Here is a 20,853-nt window from a genome sequence, read left to right on the forward strand (position 1 = left end):
ATCATTTAACATTAAAACACACCAAACTCTATCATGGCAAACCCCTCAACCTTTAATAATTTTGCAAAGTAACTCATAGGCGACATAGTTTAAGTGAAAACGAGCTTGAAAATATAAAAATCATTAAAAACGGAGCTCAAATACATACCATGCATGAGGAAATTTCAAAACTGAAGCTTTCTCCCTTCCTTTAGTGGCTATTCGGTTTTGTCTAAGCCAAAATAGGGAAGATGATGACCAAATTTTCACTTTTATTTTGTTAACATAACATTAATTATTAAATTACTAAACTAACCTTTAAAAACTATTAAAATCACACAAAAACCTTTCCATCACAATCCACTATATTAATATATGTTTTAATTGCCATCTAAATCCACTATATTAAAATTTCATAGCTATTTAACCCTTTTAGCTAATAGATTTCTACTTTTGCATCACTTATAATTTAACCATTTTTTACTTAATTAACTATTTAAACATTAAAATTTCTTAACAAAAAATTAATACGACCTTAAAATAATCCTCTAGACATTAAAATATTACTCACTTGTCGGAATCGTGGTCCCAAAACCACTGTTTTCAACACCACTAAAAACAGGTTGTTATTTGCATTATTAGCACATCATTGTCACTGTCATTTGGCATGTATATCATGCCCACAACACAACACAATTCAAAATAGCCATCATATACATCTCATATCACAATATCGCATCATAATAATCAATCCACAATTATTCACATAATCACATAATCACATAATTTGCCAAAATAAAATAAGGGAAATAGAAAGCTTATACTCGGAACTTAGGATAGGGGTTTAGGCTAATCATAAGCTCCCAATTAATACTATGAATCGTGTCTACTAGCTGCGGTTCCAAACACTCACCATTCACGCTTTCACCTTGTAACACCCCGTATCCGTCGTAAGAGTAGGGTTATGGAGTATTATCGACCAATCCAAAAATTAACAATCAATTCATGAATACTCATAAGCATGTATTAAATCATAAAAAAAAATGTGAATTGTCCCTAAATCGAGCTTTAAAGGTCTTAAAATTTCCTTAGAAACATTTCAGGACTAAATAGAAATCATTTGAGAAGTTAAAGAAAAAGTTGCAAAATTTTGACTACAGGGGTCACACTGCTGTGTCCCAGCCCGTGTCCGTACCCATGTAACTCACTGACTTGGGTCACACGGCCAAGCCACACGCCTGTGTGTCAGGCCGTGTAACTGCCTGACTAGCATGCAAAGGAACCTACAGGGGACACATGGCGTGTCACCAGGCCGTGCGTCACACACGGCTGAGACACACGCCCGTGTCTCAGGCCATGTGGAAATTTTTTTTACCTAAAACAAGCATTTTCCAAATCCAAAACAAGCATGATCACTCTACCCATTTAAGCACATCTGAAAAGGGTCTTAAGGAACAACAAAACATAGTCAAACATGCTCAAGCAAGCATCTTAAGTGCCTAATCAATGTGCACTCATTGACACCACATACAATTCTATCATCAACAACTAATATACCATCCATAGGTATCTCAATCAAACTCAAATATACAAATCATTGAATTTGATAAATGCACAACCTACATATATCATTCCCATTCAATTCACAACCCAAGTGACACAAAGAATAGCTTTTCTTTATCTACCAAAAAAACAACCTAGGTAAACCACCAAAATGACCAAATCATTTAAGCAAACATTACTTTCAAGTATTGCATAAAACTTCAAACATGTATTTACAATCATTTACACTTAAAAATTCATATTCCCAAGAACTTACTAAACAAAAGGGACATTATTACTAAATTTGCATCCTAGGTACATGCCAAAAACACAAAAGAAAACATCACCAATATTGAGTACGGGATTCTTGAAGGATGCCGAGTCCGGTTCTACTATTTATCTAACCTACAAACATGTAAATCAATTTACAATTAACAGGTTTCATTTATTAAATAACCACAAGAACAATCAATAACAATATGAAATTATAACTTAACCAAATAAAAATTTTAGTTCTTTCGATAATTCAAGTAACCTTGCCGTATGATCTATTAGCTACGTGGCACTCGGTGCCTAGCGGGTAAACCGCAGAGGAGATTACGGTCAGCGCTAGTCGGATTAACCGACAGTATTGAATGTGAGCCCAGCTTTAGTTGGATGAACCAACAATGTTTGCGCCCAGCACTAGTTGGATATACCGACAATAATAAATGTGAGCCCAGCTCTAGTTGGATGAACCAATAGTGTTTGAGCCCAGCGTTAGTCGGATAGACCGACGATTGTGTGCCCAGCACTAGTCAGACAAGCTAACAAAGATTGCGCTCAGCGTTAGTCGATTATATCAACAAAATCCACAGTGAGCCCAGCTCTAGTCGAATATATCGACGACTATATAATTATTTACTTCCACAATTTCCTCATTCATTTTACTTTACATTAAATTGATAATACACATACATTTTATATCAAAAGCTAGATTAGCATTGTTTAATTAAATAGTAATTAGAAAGATTAAGTTCGAGTCCACAAACTTACCGGAATTTTGCTCATGAACAATTATTCAAAAGCTTTCTCTTTTCCACGATTGGCAATGGAAGCTCTCGTTTCTCGATCTAGAAATATTAATTTAATTAGATCAATTACTCAATAATTATAGTTACACATTTAACCATTAACAATTGTTATTCAATCAACTTAATCCTTGCCACAAATATAACTAGACACCCAATGTCTACAATAATGTCCTCATACAACCGAGTATATTTATATACATAGTCCTTATACTCTTGGAATTTATCACTCATTATCATGCTATCTGAAATTTAACAGCAGCTACATCCTTATCCATCAATTCCATTCAAAATCATCATACAATCACATTAAAATGACAATTGAAATTAACATCTCTACTTCATTTAATTATTTTTTTTCCAGCTCATAAGCATTCAAAGAAAGACAGCCCTTGCATGCCAAATTTCTCCCAACAACCTTAAACTCAATCTCATTATTCAATATATCACCAATGTGCAAATCATAAGATTATCCTTAACAAGTTTTTCCCTAAAATATCCATGCATTTAAGCTCACCATTAAATCCAAAAGAAAATTTAAACTGCATCTATGGCATTATCCACTACTTCCAAAATTTCTCCATTCTAGCATAAGGATTAGCTAAATTAATCGATTCCCAACTCAAAAATATAATCAAAATGAAAATCCCTTTGAGAAATACTTACATGCATTAAAAGATAGCAAACAAAATAACCAAGCTTTTCCTCTTAAACCTTCAATGGTTTTTCGGCAGTAACAAAGAAGAAGAAAAACATTCTCCCCCTCCCCACTCACTTTCTTTTCTTTATTATTTTCTTTCCTATCAACATTAATATTTTCTTTTCTTTTATTAATTTCCCTACATATTATAATTATCCTATTATAATTTTTAATAATATATATATATATATTATTCTCATACTCATCCACTAATAAAACCCATTTAAGTAATGGTTTATTTCATTTCTAAGTCCTTTGATATTTATCTTCTTTATAAATTTAGTATTCTTTCCCACTTTTAGCACCTATTGATTTAGTCCCTTTTGAATAAAATAAAAAAAATTTATTTAATTAATTAATACTCAATTCACTTTTAAAGTAACTCCCAAAAAATATAGTAATAATATTTTTGAGCCCGATTCGCGCAGGCGGGGTCCCAAAAGTATGTTTCCCGACACCCCTGACTTACGGGATATTACACACCTAGTCGTCGAAAACTCAAACTAGCTTTTCCTTTCCTTTTACCTTGCTCGCCAAAGGCTCCAACACTTCTGTATCTCCACCAAAGTTAACCACACAATAACCATGATTAAAATTAAGCTATAGACACTCTTAAAACAACCAAAACACAGGCCTAAATTAGTTCATATTGGAACCGAAACCTTCGACATAGCAAACTTGAAACTCAATTATCTCAATCTCCACTCATCCTCTTTGCGTAAAACTAATTCCATTCATCTAATTATTCATCTAAGATTAACTCTTAACCTTTAAACTACACAAAATTACCCAATTCGTGGCTACAAAATTTCAACGTAAAATAGACATTTTTCATGAAAACTCAATAAAACCATAAAATCTCTTAATGAAACTTTACGGAAAGTATAGAAACCTTCTAATCATGTCAAAATAAGTTTAAAAAACACTTTGAAACATCATTTTATGCAAAATCCCAAATTTCACCATTAATGACTTAATTTTCAGCTTTTATTCAAATATTTCGATTTAATGGATTAAAACTCAATTTAAAAGACTAGATAACATAAAAATTAATAGGAAAATGATTTTAAAACTTTGGTATAATTTCTTTATAACTACTCCTATTTTGCACCCTTTTACAAAATAGTCCTTATTCAAAATTAAAGGTTTTTTGAAACTCATTTTGGAAAATTGATTTAATTTTCTAAAAGCTATAAACGAAGACATTTCCGGTTTATCATGCTACAAAATTCTGAGCATAAATGAGCTAAAATTCTCATTTTACCCTCAAAATTCCTAGGCCCAATTTTGGGGTGTGACATGGACGCCTTCGTAGCTATCTATTGATCAAGCGTATGTCTGTAGACAAGGGAAAACATCTGAAGTAAAGAAAACACCTTAGTGGTGCAATTTGTGGAATGACCTCGGGACAAAGATTCAATGGCAACACCAAAATGGCGAACTCTAAAGAGAAGCATAACTATCCAGTTTGAAACAACGAAAGAATGGCGAGAAATGCATGATGATGAGAAGCAAACGAAATCTGCCTTAGGAAGGTGAAATGGAAAGTGAGTTGCCAATACTAACCCGTAAGTAAATCGTATGACACCGACTGAGGTAAGAATGTTTACAGAATATGAATGAGTACAAGATATGAAGAGATTTAATACATGTTTTGCTGAGTTAGATGAATATCTGTCTTGTTCCATAAAGTAAAGTGCAATGTTTACACCCTATATGAAATGATGAATAAATGTATGATAATACCTCATTAAGTTCTCATGAACTTATTTGATTGATTGTAGGAGTTGTTAAAAAGAAGGGTGGCGAGAGACAATGCCAAGGCTACGCCATAGGAGCAGCAGTCTGTGCTGATATGCATGCAGAGAAGAAAAAGATCGTGGCGAAGTTACAATCCACGCCAAGGAAAAACTAAGAGAGTCATACGATTAGTTAGAAGTATTGACAACACACAAATTTACACGAGAAGCCTTATGGCAAAGTTTAAGTCTACGCATAAGATGTAATACTTTGTATAGTGATAGAAGTAAGGCGAAAACAATAGTCATATTACTTTGATTGTAAATGTAATATTACATTGTACAATAAGTTTACACAATAAGTAAAACGAGGTATTTTAGGTAAAAAGACTTAAAAATTTTATTAGTTGAATAGTTACATAGGAGAGCAAAGTAGGAGTCTAAGTACGTCGATCCTTAGGAGTAACACTCAAAACTCGGATCCAGTTTATCAGGTCAAGTGGAGGGCATTACATTAGGCGTTAAATCATTAAATAAAGTTAGTAAAGAAGGTTTAGAAACGAAAGCCACAGATGCTGAAGCGAAGTCGCAATCATTAGCAAAGACTATAACAAACAAAGATAGTGGAGTAGCTCCAGGAACGATAGTAAACCACAATTAAGCAAGGCCTCCAACCATAGAAGTTACCTCTAAAAAGGTTAGTGAAGCAACAATAGAGAATTCAGTCAAGGATGTTGGAGGAAAGGTTCGACCTTCAAAAGTTACAGAGGAGAAAACTAGTGAAGATGGTAATGGGACTTCAAACCATGGTCCTAAAACAAAGTAGAAAGCTAAAGGTACGAATAGTTATTACATTACATGAAGAAATCTTCTGCTGCTCGTACATATAGCTGCATGTTGGCTTTTCCCTATAATCTTTCTTTTCTTGGACTTGGGTTATTTTCTTACCCCTTTTTGTTAGCTATCATTCTTTTTTTAACACAATTGTCATTACAATTTTGGGAGATTAAATAGAATTTCGTAGGTGAGAATGCAGTGATACGAAGTACCTATGCAATTATTTTTCTTTCACGGTTTCATTTTTTGGTTAAAATACTAAAAAATTCTTAAAACTATTTTTTTAAATAAGCACTTATCTTCTATTGTACCCAATAAGTTATTATCATTTAATTTGTGTGATTAATATTAATTCTATTTCAAATTTAATGTGATTAATATTAAAGATTCTTTTTAGTCAACGTTTGGAAACTAGAATTTTAGAATTTTAGATTTCAAAAATAGTATAAATTGAGTAGTAACCTATTTAGAAATGTAATATTTGTGATTTCTCGAACTCCTAGATTTGTTAGATGCTTATATAGTAATGAATTTGAAATCCTTAAAATATTTTTAGATTTGACAAATCCATGTTTCTATGCATTTTTGTGTATATTATATTAAATTTCAACTAATTTATCTATAATATACATATTTATTCTTACCATTTATATAATAAATGAAATTCAAATACAAATTTTCAAATTTATAGGTCTTTTTAATTAGAAGTATTTTCTTCGAGTATAAATTAAAGTTAAAAGCTTTTATATATATTAGAGGTTAAGGGTTTTTTCCTTTTGATAAAAAGTTTATTTGGAAGCAATAAAAGTAGAAGGATTTTTCTAAACATTTTTTCTTTAAGCAAGGAATATGGAGAAGAAAATGAAAATGTGAAAAATAGAAATTTGTAATCTACTAGTTTAGGAAAAATAAACAAAAGATTAAGGAAAATGGACATATTTTTTAGCAATTAACTTCATCAAATAAACCTTAAAATCTTAGGAAAAATCACAACAATTGGACTACATATAATTAATTGATCACACAGTTAAATAAATTCTATTAACAAAATTAAAAAATTCAAATATAATAATATTAGCAATTGATTTTTATTAAACTAGCCTTAAAGCTTAAATTAAATATTGAAAAGTTAACACTGTTACTTTTGGATACCAAAATACAAAACTTTTGTAAAATATAACTAACACGTATACAAAAAAAATGTCAAACTTGAGTATCAAGTGATGTATATTAAAGTAAACTGTAGAATATAAAATGTCTACAAAAATTTTAGAGTTCAATTAATGTTTTAAGGAATTAATTTTAAAAAAAACAAAATAATTACAACATAATTTAATAGAATATGCTTTTAAATAATTTTAATTATATTACCTCTATCCAAGAAAAGTACAACTTGCATATCAATTTTCATATATTGAAAACAGATTTTTGAAATTAGTACAAGAATTATTTTTTTCGTATGAACCCAGTTAAAGGTTTGATAAAGATCGATGTAATGTCTCGTGTGTGAAAAAAATTGGCCAACATTTCTATCAACAAATAGAAAGTTGTTCAAGTTACCTACTATCGTGGTTCGTAATCTACAAATCATTTTGACTTTCTCAGAATCAGAAAAGAAATGGCACTTGCGATTGTAGCATAGAACATCATTATCGGTTGAAAATTTTACAACTAAAACCAGTGGGTTGATGTGAGTACATCAACTTTGATGCAAAAGAAGTAAAGTGTACAATCCCAAGGTTCGATGTGTCAAGCAAGCACTTGATAAAAATCAGGAATTCTGTTTAATATAAGGAACATGATTCAGCATAAAACATGAAAACGCCATAATGAGTCCAACAGCTATTGCATAAATGGCAAAACACAAAATCCAATAATCAAGTTCAACCCCAAGTAAATAACTTTGACAAAATTAGGTTAAGATTACTGCTAAGAAATACAACTAACCGCGAACACCCCGATTGAGACTAACCATGCGAGCTGAAGCATCCATCTGGTAACCTCTCATTCCTGAACCGGCTCTCCCAGAGTATCCGCCTGTTCCTCGTGATTGACTTGACCGATCCCTTGAAGCCTGCCCTAATGCCAATGGTCTGCCACCACCAGTATACGCGGCACGTCCAGAACTACCTTGCCTACCCTGATTGTAGGACAAGTCTGGCCACCTACCGCCGCCGCCGCCAGCTGTCCCAGCAGCATATTCCTGGTTATCTCGCCGCCTTAGTGGCAGATCCAATCCACCACCACCAAATCTAGCCTCGACTGCCCTCTCATTACTCTCAGCAAGTATTGAAAGCTTTTCTGTCAACTGGAATGCCAAGGCCTGCAACCTTGAGTACTCAACATCATGGAAGATGATGCATCGAGTTGGCTGGTCCCAGCTTGCATGGAGTTCTTCATTTACCAACATCTTGCTAACAATGCTATGAATCTGGGCATCTGAGAGGTCAAACATTTTGGTGAGCTGGTCCAGGCCTAGTGTATCATAGGAAGAACAGTAGGTAAAAAGGTAAGTCCTCAGAGCCTCTTCCTTGATCTTAGCTTTCAGCATTTCAAGCACGCTCTCTCTATTCCTAAGGAGCTTCCAAACATCAAGAGAATTAATGACGTCAAAGGCCTTCTGGAAATCTCCCTTGCAGAGGGCCCGGGTTGCAGCCATTACATGGTCTCGCACATTTTCTGGGGGACCTGTAAATGGCTGCCTCTCACTCACCTCAAGCAACCGCCTGAATGTCTTACTTATCACCTTGCGTTTGGCATCAAGGGAGTTGGCTGCCATGTTAGGAACCTCAAGAAGCATAGCACATATCAAATGCACAGCCTCCAGAAGCTCAAGATTTATGTGCATATGGTAGGGCATCTGACGCCTCCTTTCCAACCTTTCCTGATATATCCAAAGTTTAAAAGAGTATAAGTCCTCAAAAAATTGATGAATGTACATAGCCAGTCCCTCTATTATAAGGAATAGATCAAATTAGTCCCTTCACTGTTAAATAGATCAATTTAAATAGTAAACGTTAATTTGGCCTTATTCGATTCTTCTTAATAGCATAATGAGTAAATCTATCCATTTAATAGTAAAAGATCTAATTTGATCCAATACCTATAAAAAAGGGACTCGGAAGGTATGGTACTTTCACCTCAAAAAATTATATAGTAGCATGTAAGTGTGCATGTTATCACGATGTTTAGTTGTTTGCAAATGAAGGGTACGACTTGCACACATTTAAGTCAGAATTTCACACAATAAGGGCTCATAGATCAACATGAAAATCCCACAATTATTCGTTACAATTATGCCAATAGTTAGATATATAGTAATTATTTCTAAAGTATAAAGAAGTAATCAGTGGCAAACATACTTCAATAACTAAATTTCCAAATGAATTCGTTGTCTTGTAACTGTTGTTTATGCTACTGCATTTGTATCAACAACTTAAAATATCCGAATGCCTAAAAGAAACATTGCGTCAAAAGAAATATCCTTCCAATCCCAACAGAAATAATACCATCTAACCAACCAATCAAAAACTATTTACTAAAGTGTAAAGCCAAACAAATAAAATTAGCATGCAAAAACCATCAAATGCAAACAGTAAAAGACAACAAAACTGTACAGACTCGAGGATTATCAGTTAAAGCTATTGCTAATTATAATCTGTCCAGGAAATATATTATGATCGGTACCTGTTCTGGGGTTTTCTCATGATATCGGCTTTGTGAAACACCTTGTGCAAGCAATTCCTTCACCCTCCCACCAGAATACAGTTCAGAAAGGCAGCCATGTCCTTCAGCAATTAGTCCAACACGGAAGGCACAGAGGCCAACCTGAGCCATTGCCCGGTTAAAAAGTATCTGTGTTGAAACATCCATATGCTGAATAGTATCCTGTAAATGACTCATCAGTAGCAAATCACGAGCAATTGAAAACTCATCAAAAAGGGCATGATGGTAAATATCACAAAGCATTGCACGAGCTTTGGTCCTCTCATCTCCACTTTTGTATATGAGGGTCACTAGGATATCCATCAATGCTCTACTATTCTCGGGGAATGTGAGCTTCCGGGACACAAGCTCAGGAGTAACAACAAACGCAGATGTACCCCGTGTTTCCTCCACTTTAGTCTCATCGCCATCTTTTTCTCCATCTTCTGATAGCACAGCCAGTTGCCTCATAGCATCATAAACCTCTTGAGGCTTGTAATAGACAAGTTCAACCCGCCTTAGAGCAACCTTAGCAGCAGACTTCAAATCACCAATACGCTCTAAATACTCCTGGACATTTTGAGCAAGGACCAAAAACAAAGGTTCATCTCTCAGTCTCTCAACATACTCACGAGTGTGTGGATCAATGCACTGCAAGCTCTTAAAGAACTCATTATCTATTCTCTCAAGGAAGGCCACCAAATTTCCCCAAACACGGATAGTTCCATCATAGTCTGCTCCCTTTTGGGTTTCATTCTCATCAGGCTCAACCATATCATCGACCACAATGTTCGGGTACTGAACAAGAATGTCCAATATGACAAGCATATTCTGTACACATTTCTTCCACACATTTATAGGCATGTGTCCACTAAGACCTGGATTAACATCAAACTGTGCAGAGATAACACTGAAAAAGATCTCAAGCTTCTGAGCAGGAGTCTTGGCAACCTTTGTCAAGAAGGTAAGCTGCTCGACCTGTTCAAATTTTCCAGTTCCCTTCCTTCCCCTAGCAGCCACAACCTCTTTAAACTTCTTGTTAACAGTATCCCAGGTGATCTCACTAGGATCTTTCTTAAACTCCCGATCCATCAGTTTCTCTTTCTTGCTTAGTTTCTTCTCCCAGGCCCCATTAGCATCATCATCATCCACATCTTCCCCCTCATCATCCTCATCACTAGACTCAGCAGCAATTTGTGAGGGGTCCTCCAACTCAGAGCCAGATTCATCTTCATCCTCATCTTCGTCCTCATCTTCAAACTTCTCCTCTTCACTCTCAGGATTCTCCCTATACTTGTTAATCAATTCCTCATACTGCTTATTATTCTTCTTGAGCTTCTGTTTCATTGCGTTCAAAGCCTTGTGATTACTGCTACTCATTTTCTTTTTGGCTTCCTTATTAGCCAAAGCTTCAGCTAAGAAATCTTCCAACATAACAAGACACTTAATATAAAGATTTGGAACTCTGTCGGACTCGGTAACACGCATAACCTTCTCCAACTGTTTATTAATCTTATCAAAACTCTCTTGCAAGCTAACCCAGTCATTGATTTTCATTGCATTCTTCATCTGATCAACCGTACTTGCCATCTCCTCAAACCTCTTATCTTTGGCGGATCTAACCACCCTCTTTTGCCCATCGGAATCATCACTATCACTAGCATTTGTTTGTAGATATCTGCTTCCGGCAGCGGCGGCTGTGGTTTCTCCAGCTCCCCCATTCTCAATTTCATCTTCAATATCGGTCTCCTCTTCTTCAGTGTCACTGCCACCCTATCGTAAATTCAAAAAAAAAAAACGCATGTCTAACCTCCTCAATAAAATATTAGGTAAAGGCTATATATTTAAAATCCATACGTCAGAAAGATAAATTAAAAAACAAACAAACAAACCTGAGTCCAGAATTTAGATGCCATTGGCGTTCACTTCCTTGATTTCAATTACTTCAAAGCTGCAAAAAGAAAATAATAAGAATCATGCATTTCAAATAAATAAAATTGTACGAAAAGCTGGATGAACAAAATATGAACTTAAAATTAGCAACAATCAAATTTCGAATCTATTATTCCGTACTGCGATTCAAGAAAGTATTCAAACTTTTTTTAAAATAATCACAACAGAGACGAGATCTTTTTTTCTCTTTAAATTATCAAGAAAAGAAGAATTACGATCTAGAAAAAAGCTTACCTGATCTGAGGCGGCAGCGAGTTCTCAACAGGGTTTTTAGGGTAGCAGTACATCAATATTGTATGTATATATAATTTCAGCTAAGGGTACTTTAGGGATTCTGATTTTTTTAAATTTTTTCGTAACCCATACAAACTTATCCTGTGTGTTATTAAATTAATTAAGATAAAGTATTTGATACAACTCGAATTTTTAAATTCCACAAATATTTTATAAAATTAGATATAATAAAACATTTAAAATAGATATTCAAAATAAATCACAAGTCAATTTTTAAATTTATTTGTGAAATAAAAATATATCATTAGTATATCAATACTCACATATTAATTAAATAGTTAAAAATATTATTAAATTAATATTTAAAAATATGAATAATTTTAAATTTACATATTATTTATTATTAATTAATATTAATATGATTCTTACAAAGTAAAATTTTAAATATTAATATATGTTTTAAATCCTTATTTATTTCTTAGATTTAAAATTTAATTTATTATTTTTATTTTTAAGATTTTAGTCCATTTATTTTCAGATCTAAAATTCAAGTATAATTGTTACCCACCATTAAATTTCTTCTATTAATCTCTCCAGTAACATTTTGAAATTTGAAATATATACTTAGTTGTCAAACAACAATAAAAATGACACAAAAATATTAATTAAATTTTTTCTTAAAAATATTCATTCGAGCTTATTATAACAAATTAATTTTTTTGTTGGAATAGTGTTCTTGAAAAAACCGATGTTAATATTTTGATTAAAAATTAACAATATTAATTATTTAGTTTAACCGATAACATTATAAAAATAAACAGATCAAATTATACTAAAATTTAAAGTATATAAATTAAATTTTAAGTTTCAAGATAGTTTAAGAGTCAAACCTAAAATTTAACCATTTTCTTATATTGTAAACAAAATCTAAAACTTAAAATAAATGTAAAGTCATGTATTCATCGACTCTTAGAACATTCATATTATTTATAACCACGTAATTTTTAGTCAAAAATCGACAATATTAATTATTAGAACTAATTAATAACATTATAAAAATATATGAACCAAAACTAAAATTTAACTATTTTTCTAAAATGGAGAGAGAAAGAGAACATGAGTGTCCACGTGTCAATAAAGGAACGTTCAAAGTTCATATATTGCTTAATGTTAAACTGTTTAATTTTATAGGAGAAAGGAAAGACTAGAAAAAAATTCAAAAGGTTAATTGATTTTTTAGGAAAAAATTGACTTTTATTAAATTAAACTACAAATTCATAAAATTACATTTTAGTTCAAATTTTTCATCATTAAATTCTGAGAATGAAGATTCACCGATTACTTCTATCATTATAGTTTGTTCAGAAAATAAAATACAAAATAAAGAAAAATAAGTATAAAAGTATTTGAAAGAATAGATTTTTATTTATATATTTACAATAAAAAGTAAATATATTAACTATATTTTAAATATTAAATATTAAATATTCGGTTTAACTGTTCAAAATCTTTATTCTTATGAGTAACTCAAAATTTAATAATAAAATCAAATATCCAAAATAATTATATTAAAAATAGAGTGAATTTAAGTAATAAATATTATTTACCTCATATTTCTATGCATCATGAATTAATACCCAACAATAAATCTAATATTTAAATATAATATATATAAATCTGTAATAAATAAATAAATAAATAATTTTGAATATTTAAATTTCTATTTTACATTAAATGAGTATTTATATTATACATTATATATATAAGAATGATTGTGTTAGGTATAGGTTGGTTTTAAGTCATATTATGGTATTGAGCACTCTTTTATGCTTAAATTTATGATTTAATTTGTATATTTTTGTTTGGTCTAATTTACTCCTGCTGTTATTATAATTTGACAGCTGATGTGGATTTTTTCAAAACATTCATTTCAACTTACAATGTCAATTTTTTTTCATTACAGTTGTGTTTTAATACTTACTTTTCAATAATTTTCTTTTAGTATTTAATTTAACAGTTTATCAAACATACCTTAAATAGTTATTTTTTAGAAATACCAAAGCGTTTTTGTTTTTTTTTTAAAGACATTTTGGTTTAGATGTATTTTAAGCCTAGTTTGAGAAATGATTAAAAAATTAAATCAGATGAAGATTAATATTTTCAATAATTTATTTCTTTTATACATGTTTGATAATTCAAAAGAAAAAAAATTTAATAGGAATTTTCAACAAAAAAAAGTAGAAAATGTAGGAAAATAACAACTAGTTATCACTCAATGGAAAATATTTTCATTTAATTCAATTTTAATATTACATTATCCTATAAAAATTATAAAATTTTAGTTTTTGTTTAGAATAAAGTGAAATATTTAAAACTAAAAAAAAGTTTAAATTTGACAAATAGACGATCACGTCACAACTTACCTTATCTTTGCGTTACAATGTGCATATATGTAAAGCCAAAAGTTCAAAATTGACAAATAAACAGTCATATCACAACTTACCTTATCTCTGCGTTGCAATGTGCATATATGCAAAGCCAAAGGTGTTCCAACTAGATGATCACATCGCAACTTCATAAGAGAGAATGTCGCGACATGGGTTTAGAATGTTGAGACTTCAATTGTCATCTACGTCGCAACTTCCCGTTTCAGAAAAAAAAAATGAACAAACTACATCTTGTGCCGTGTACATATATGCAAAGTCAAAGGTTCAAATTTAACAAATAAATGGTCACGTCACAACTTGTGTTGCAATGTGCATATATGCAAAGACAAAGGTGATCCAACCAAATGATCACATCGCAACTTCATAGGAGAGAATGTCGCAACATGGGTTTAAAATGTTGAGACTTCATTTATCATTTTCCATGACTCCCCATTTAAAATAAATAAATAAATAAAAACACGAACACTCTCGACTTGTGCCAATGAGATTTCTCCCAACCGTTCCTTTTCCTCTCTTATTTCATTGAAGTCATTTTATTCCTTGTTTGCTCTTCACGTTCTTTGTTCTTTTAGTTATTACTCTCGTCTGGTCTTTCATTTTTCCAAGGCTTCAACAACTGGGGAGGGGGGTGAGGTTTGCAAGATTCTTCAGGATTTCCTTCTCATTTATTGTCACAAGCAAGGTGATATCTTTCTATTCTCTTTTCTACTCTTGTAGTTCTTATTTTGTGGTGATTATTGTGCCCTTGCATCATTTGTGTTTTATTGTTTGCTTGACATTTGTGGGTTCTAGTTACCAACATGCCTTCCCCAAAGAGGAGAGCGGTCCAACCATCGTCGGGGAGCAATGCTCTGCCGTATGATTCTTACCGTTTTAACCATCATATCCACACCAGTTTTGGTGCTTAACAGATGTCCTAATCTCATGAGCATGCAAGCAGCATGTAGTACACTCAAGGCAGGGATCAGACCATCTTTGTTTTCTATTGAATTTATTTATTTATTTGCATAAGAACTAATTCAAGGTAGCGTTATTAAAAGATGCAATGAATATTAGATGGGAATTCATATAGATACTCACGTAACTACTCTCCCTCTGTGAAAATAAAAATTTGCAAAACAAAAAGTATGGAGGGTGGAGATTAGGATTCTACACGAAGGGGAAAATCGTATACTCTGCATAGAAGAGATTCCATATGAAACGATAGAACCCCGAGATTGCTTCCTGCAAAATTTCAATCAAATATAAAATCAGGTGTTGACCAAAATCTCTTGCTCCCTGTTTGTAGCAGGAAAAACCCTCACATATGAAGGATTCTTTGCAGTTTGAAGTTCTAATTAAGTTAATAAGAAAAGAACCCTCACACATGAATCTTACAAGCATTAGTCACTTGACAATGAAAATATGAGAACTGACTAGCTGAAATAAATCAGTAGACTGTGTTCGCTGTAATGCAGGTATAATCATTTATTTCTGATGGTTATAAAAATAAGTTCCTGCAGTGGTAAGTGCAGCTAAACTAGTCATTGCGCATGCAATAATCCCAGACTCAATCCCTGGGCAACCCCTACCTAGACACTTATCAGAAAAAATTGTGACTGAAGTGCATCCGGTTCACTTAGGCAAACATATTACTGTCTTGCTAAGACATTAGCCAGTGGAAGATCATCCTCAAGTAGTAACAGGCAAAGATGTAGTCACTAGACTGTGGTTAGAGAATATGACAGTAACCAAGAAATATCCATACAAGTAGTAGTGTTTCCAACATATAGTTGAAACTAAATATTATCATATTTATTAAATCCATAATTTGATACAAAGAGATCATTTTATATGCTTCAAAATCCATTAACTTCATATGTTGAAGAGTATGCCAAATTTCAATTTCTAAAACGTCAGTCTATACCGATGTTACTTGGACTTAGGTGTGAGTGTCAGATGTTGATAGTGTTTGACATGTGTATGTTCAATTTTGTTTAATAAGTTTTTCCATGTGTTAGGAAAGTCTTTGGAGAGTCCCACCCCCGTAACTATGTCCAAATGTGTCGGACACAGATACTTTAAGAAAAATAAAAAGTTGGAGCACCATAGGTTTGTCATTTATACAAACTAAACAGCCAAAGGCAGCCCTAGTTTATGAACACCATGACTCCAGAAGGACTGTGAGTCAAGATAACCATTTGCTATGTGGTCATCCATAATCACCGAAACTGAAAGAATTCATTCAACTAAATTATTATATAAAAGGTCAAATCTGCTAATGTGATATGATCTACAAGAAGGTAGGCATTACCTTTTTGTAATTTGCTTGTTCCAACACCCATGCCTGAACCAATTAAAATAAAAATTTGCATCAGAGACCATAACTATGAAAGAACAATCAGTCACAGAGTGTACTGACATTATAAAGTTAAATAATACTCCAACGATTAGGTTTTCTTATGAACAAGCAATTGTTATTGAAACACAGATTCATTCAAGAATGGCCATTTCTGGAAACAAAGAGTAAAAAACGAATCATATGATTCCTGGTCAATATTGTATTAGGAGAAGTCTTAAATCCAGGAAACGCACCTGAAAAATCAAGCAGACCGCCAAAAAGATATGAGCAGGTATCATTAAACTACGCCTGAAAGCCTGTAACATATGCAATTGAAGAATTTACTATTTTCGATAATCTCCCTTGAAGATAGATGTAAAGAAATCAAAACAATCTGCATCCATAAGCTACACAAATTAAGCACTGAATTCAGGCACAAATAGTAGCGAATTATAAGACGGGCTTCGAGTGCTACTCGTTCACCTGAGGCATGTATATTGCAGCCAACACAGCAGCAACATAATTCACCAGTAGAAGTCCGGAACCAAGAAATGCAATATTTCTAACTCCAAGCTTTGTTGCTAATGTTGATATTTGAAATCTGTATATATTGTACAAACAGATCTGAGACACTGATGTCCAAAAATTTAGTAACCAAGACAGTAACATAGGCTTGAAATCGAATAGAGAAGAGAAACTTTCAAAGCAATACGGAAATTGAGGCTCAAGGGAAATAAACATTCAAAAATTAATTAATATTTCACCACTCATGAAGGAAACTAAACCAGGGAACAGGGAAACGTGATATCAACAATGTCAACAGGAGAAGAACAAAAACAAACAATATATGTTAAATTGATCATATAACTTACTTGCGATCTCCTTCTACATCTGGAAGATCCTTGGTTATGGCAATAACAAGTGCAAACAATGTTACAAAAGTAGTGATAAATGCCACGGGTGCACTGCAGACAGAATACGGGTCAAAGACATATTTAGCTCTCTCAGTTGTTTTCAAACAGGTGTTCATAAAGCTAAACTTCAAAATATACAAGGCAAATGAAATTCTTTAATACAAAGCAGAACCTTTACCAATGATGCCTGTTTAAAAAAGTAGAGCACAGATCTTAGGAGTTGATTAGATGGAAGAAAGTACAAGAAAGGTTCCACCGCACTCAATGATGGAAAAGAACTCAGAGGCAGTTCATGGATGATAGAGGGTCTAGCTCATGAACTAAGGGCCCATACTTTTATAAAGGTGCAATACTAGGTTAGGAATGTAATAGAAGTGATTGAACACTTTTTCATTTGTTTATGGTCAAGGATATATGTATTGAGTGTAATGAATGGTTACCCACCTCACTGAAAAATACAACAATATTAAGAAGTCAAACGTAATGAAAGGTTACCCACCTCCACTGAAATGGAAGTCCAAGAGCAGCTCTTGTAGCATAGTACACCCCAAAATTGAGAAGGAAACCCCTCACCTGCAAATTTCAATTTCTTAAGATTTTTTCCAATAATGCCTTTAGAAACAAACATGACAAGTTTTTGTTGTAGTAAATGCTGGTCCACTCACTGACCAGACTTCATTTCTGTTTTACAACCAATTCTGGACCCAAATCAATCAACATTTGTGCTGCATAAAATTCAATTAACCAATGCACCAGACACAAGGATTGAAATATGATATAAGCTTCTCTCTGATGACTTCTGCAATGAATTGCTTCATTTTCTACTACCGAGAAGAATTTTTTGTCCACACTTAACATTTGATCAGTTTCAGGCAACCCTTATTTGTCAGCTTCATATTTCATGTTAATAAACAATATGTGCTTCACAAAAATAACATAAAAAAATACCGTGGCAATTATTAGAAATGCTGCAACAGGAAATCTCTTCATTCTAAATGGAGGAACTGAATAGATAGTGCCCAGGAAAAGACCAAGTGAGTAAAGCGATGTGATAAATGGGCCAAAGTTGTATCCAACAATCAGAAGGCCAGTCACTGCAAAAAATATCACCAAGAACCATGCTGATTGAACTGAGAGATCCCCTGCAGCTATGGGTAAGTAGGGTTTATTTACCCTGCAAATTGGAGAAAAAAAAAGGTTATTTAAATTCTCAGCACTTTAAGTCACTAGTAAATCCCCCATAATAAAATCTTGAAATCTCAAATTTTCTTTAAGAAGCTATGCACTTGTACAGTTACCTACATGATCTACAAACCAAGACTGAAACTATAACACAGCTATACAATAAAAAAGCATTCTCAAAAATTCAAAAAGAACTTGTTACAGGTGCCTTTGTGGGCAAGACAAGAAGTCAAAAGCGCCAAAGATGGGAAGAAGATAAATCACTTTACTTTAGTAATATTAACATCTATGTGCCAACTACAAATATTTATTCTAAGGTTAGGAGCTCCCAGTGACGAGTTTCGTATAGGTTATTCTTGTGGTAGAATCACAATAAGAGGAAGGTTTCATCAAATGAAGCAGACTTTACCATGAATAGTCCAGTGACTTTATCCATAACCCATGACCTTAACAGAAAAAGAACATGTTCAATAATAAAAATCTATCCATGTTAGATGAAAAAGAACTGGGTGTTTTCTAAGTAATGATCCAGTCTAGATAACAGCCTCTCTTTCTGCTGAATATTACGGCACATAAATGTGCATTACAGTAGTTGTGTTACTTGGCACCTCAGATTTAAATTTCAAGGATGTTAAATAAGTCGCTACCTACACTTCCACTTGAGCTCTAAATTATTTTTACCAATACGTGATACATACTTGTCAATGCCAATATCATAGATCTGATTGATGCCAACTATATAACCATTTCCACATATTAGAGCTATAAGACCGGAGAATGCCTTCAGCACCAGGGACCACTTGATCAAATTTGAGTTCTCAATTAATGCTCTTCCCACCAAAGCACTGTCAACAGAATTGACAACAAATTTCACTTAAAGTAAACCTGAACACAATTATTTAACTAACCATATTAAATCATTGTTTCAGCCATAAATTCTTACGCTGATCCTAGGGCCGTTCCACGTATAGTATGGGGCCTTAAAAACCTCCAGCACGCATCTCTGAAAGACGAAATCTTGTTCAGCATTGGATCAGACCCAGCAGCACCAACTTGACTGCAAGCCTGGTATAAGCCACATTCACATCACAATAATGCCACATACCACATGTAGACTCATTGATTCTCACCAGGTCATAGTTAACATGAATAAATATGAAATAATTGTTTCATTAAGTATGGTACGGGGAGGGGTGAATTGCCAAACAGTCCTAACTGTATAGACCTTGTTAAATTGACAAGCTGTTTTGAGCTTGCAAGCTCAAGACTTGTACTATTGGATCACTAGCCAATCAAAAAGGGTTCTAAATCTTGTAAAAGAAAGCCATTAACAGCATCAACGGACTTGAAACAAAAATTCTCAGTCTGAATGAAATTAGACATAATATGGATGATGCTTTACCACTTGCTTTTTGTATACAAAAGCAAAAACTAAAAGATGTGTTTGAAACAAAAACAAACAAACAAACAAACAAACAAAGCATTTATTTCAAAAATAAAGATTTTTGAATTTCAATTTCAATCAATTATCAGTTTGCTTTGGATTCACATTTAACTGGAAAACCTATAGCAAGTTTATTCTCCAAGATAAATTGATAACTCCAAGAAGTTCAAGTCTTCAAAAAGAACCTAAATCCATATTAACATTCAAATTTTGGATTCTCAATTGCAGATTCGCAAGCATAACCTACAGAAACCCAAAAAACAAAAAGAAGTTGAACTAGGAGTTTGAGATAACAAGACATACCCGGATTGAATTACGCTTGAATTTCCTAGATGGAACATGTTTTGAGCAACTTGAATAATCGTAAAGCCCAACTGAAACACCATATTTGGAGCATTTCAAAGACAAATCAAAATGCTTGGCATTGAGCTTACTGGGTATTGCCTTGGGGTGACAAGATGAGGCCTTGCAATGAGGATTTACAGCTGAAATTCCAAGGAAAGAACAGTGGGAGAGTGAGAGCTCCATACAGTAGAACCCAAATAAAGAAAGCTGTAGAGACAGGGAAGAAAGGGGGGAAAAAAGTCTGGAGTTCGGACAACCAAGAATCAAATTTCTGGTCTTCAAAGGTTCATGATTTTGCAGTTGTGCCCTTTGTTAGTTTTCCACTTATTTTCTTTCCTAACCATCAAAGTTTTGTAATTTACACTTATCAGCAATAGATTATATAATTTTTGCAACCATATGCTTTCGAAATAGTTAAAAGGAAAAACTGCTCCTTCGGAGC

The 20,853-nt window shown here is 33.1% G+C and overlaps 2 protein-coding genes across 3 annotated transcripts; both read right to left on the bottom strand.

Annotated features, from left to right (window-relative positions):
* Positions 1-7,628: 7,628 nt before the first annotated feature.
* Positions 7,629-11,841, bottom strand: LOC105799579 (eukaryotic translation initiation factor 3 subunit C). The gene is made up of 4 exons (XM_012630214.2): positions 11,760-11,841; positions 11,465-11,523; positions 9,555-11,345; positions 7,629-8,751 (listed from the first exon to the last, which is right to left on the bottom strand). Exons 2-4 carry the CDS (start codon positions 11,486-11,488, stop codon positions 7,810-7,812), a joined length of 2,757 nt encoding a protein of 918 aa, XP_012485668.1. The 5' UTR covers positions 11,489-11,523; positions 11,760-11,841; the 3' UTR covers positions 7,629-7,809.
* A 3,339-nt stretch (positions 11,842-15,180) lies between these two features.
* On the bottom strand, positions 15,181-20,853 carry LOC105799584 (homogentisate solanesyltransferase, chloroplastic). Of its 2 annotated transcripts, none has more exons than XR_001135616.2 (10): positions 20,370-20,853; positions 19,566-19,687; positions 19,321-19,467; positions 18,389-18,614; positions 17,940-18,013; positions 17,399-17,491; positions 17,010-17,127; positions 16,781-16,920; positions 16,500-16,532; positions 15,181-15,430 (listed from the first exon to the last, which is right to left on the bottom strand). XR_001135616.2 is itself a non-coding variant. In XM_012630220.2 (10 exons), exons 1-10 carry the CDS (start codon positions 20,592-20,594, stop codon positions 15,356-15,358), a joined length of 1,176 nt encoding a protein of 391 aa, XP_012485674.1. In that variant the 5' UTR covers positions 20,595-20,838; the 3' UTR covers positions 15,181-15,355. The 2 variants fall into 2 exon arrangements, 1 of the variants encoding a protein (XP_012485674.1); XM_012630220.2 differs by having other exon boundaries at positions 16,781-16,843; positions 20,370-20,838.

The sequence above is a fragment of the Gossypium raimondii genome, chromosome 9, assembly GCF_025698545.1.
Source record: "Gossypium raimondii isolate GPD5lz chromosome 9, ASM2569854v1, whole genome shotgun sequence".
In the NCBI taxonomy this organism is placed as follows: Eukaryota; Viridiplantae; Streptophyta; class Magnoliopsida; order Malvales; family Malvaceae; genus Gossypium; species Gossypium raimondii.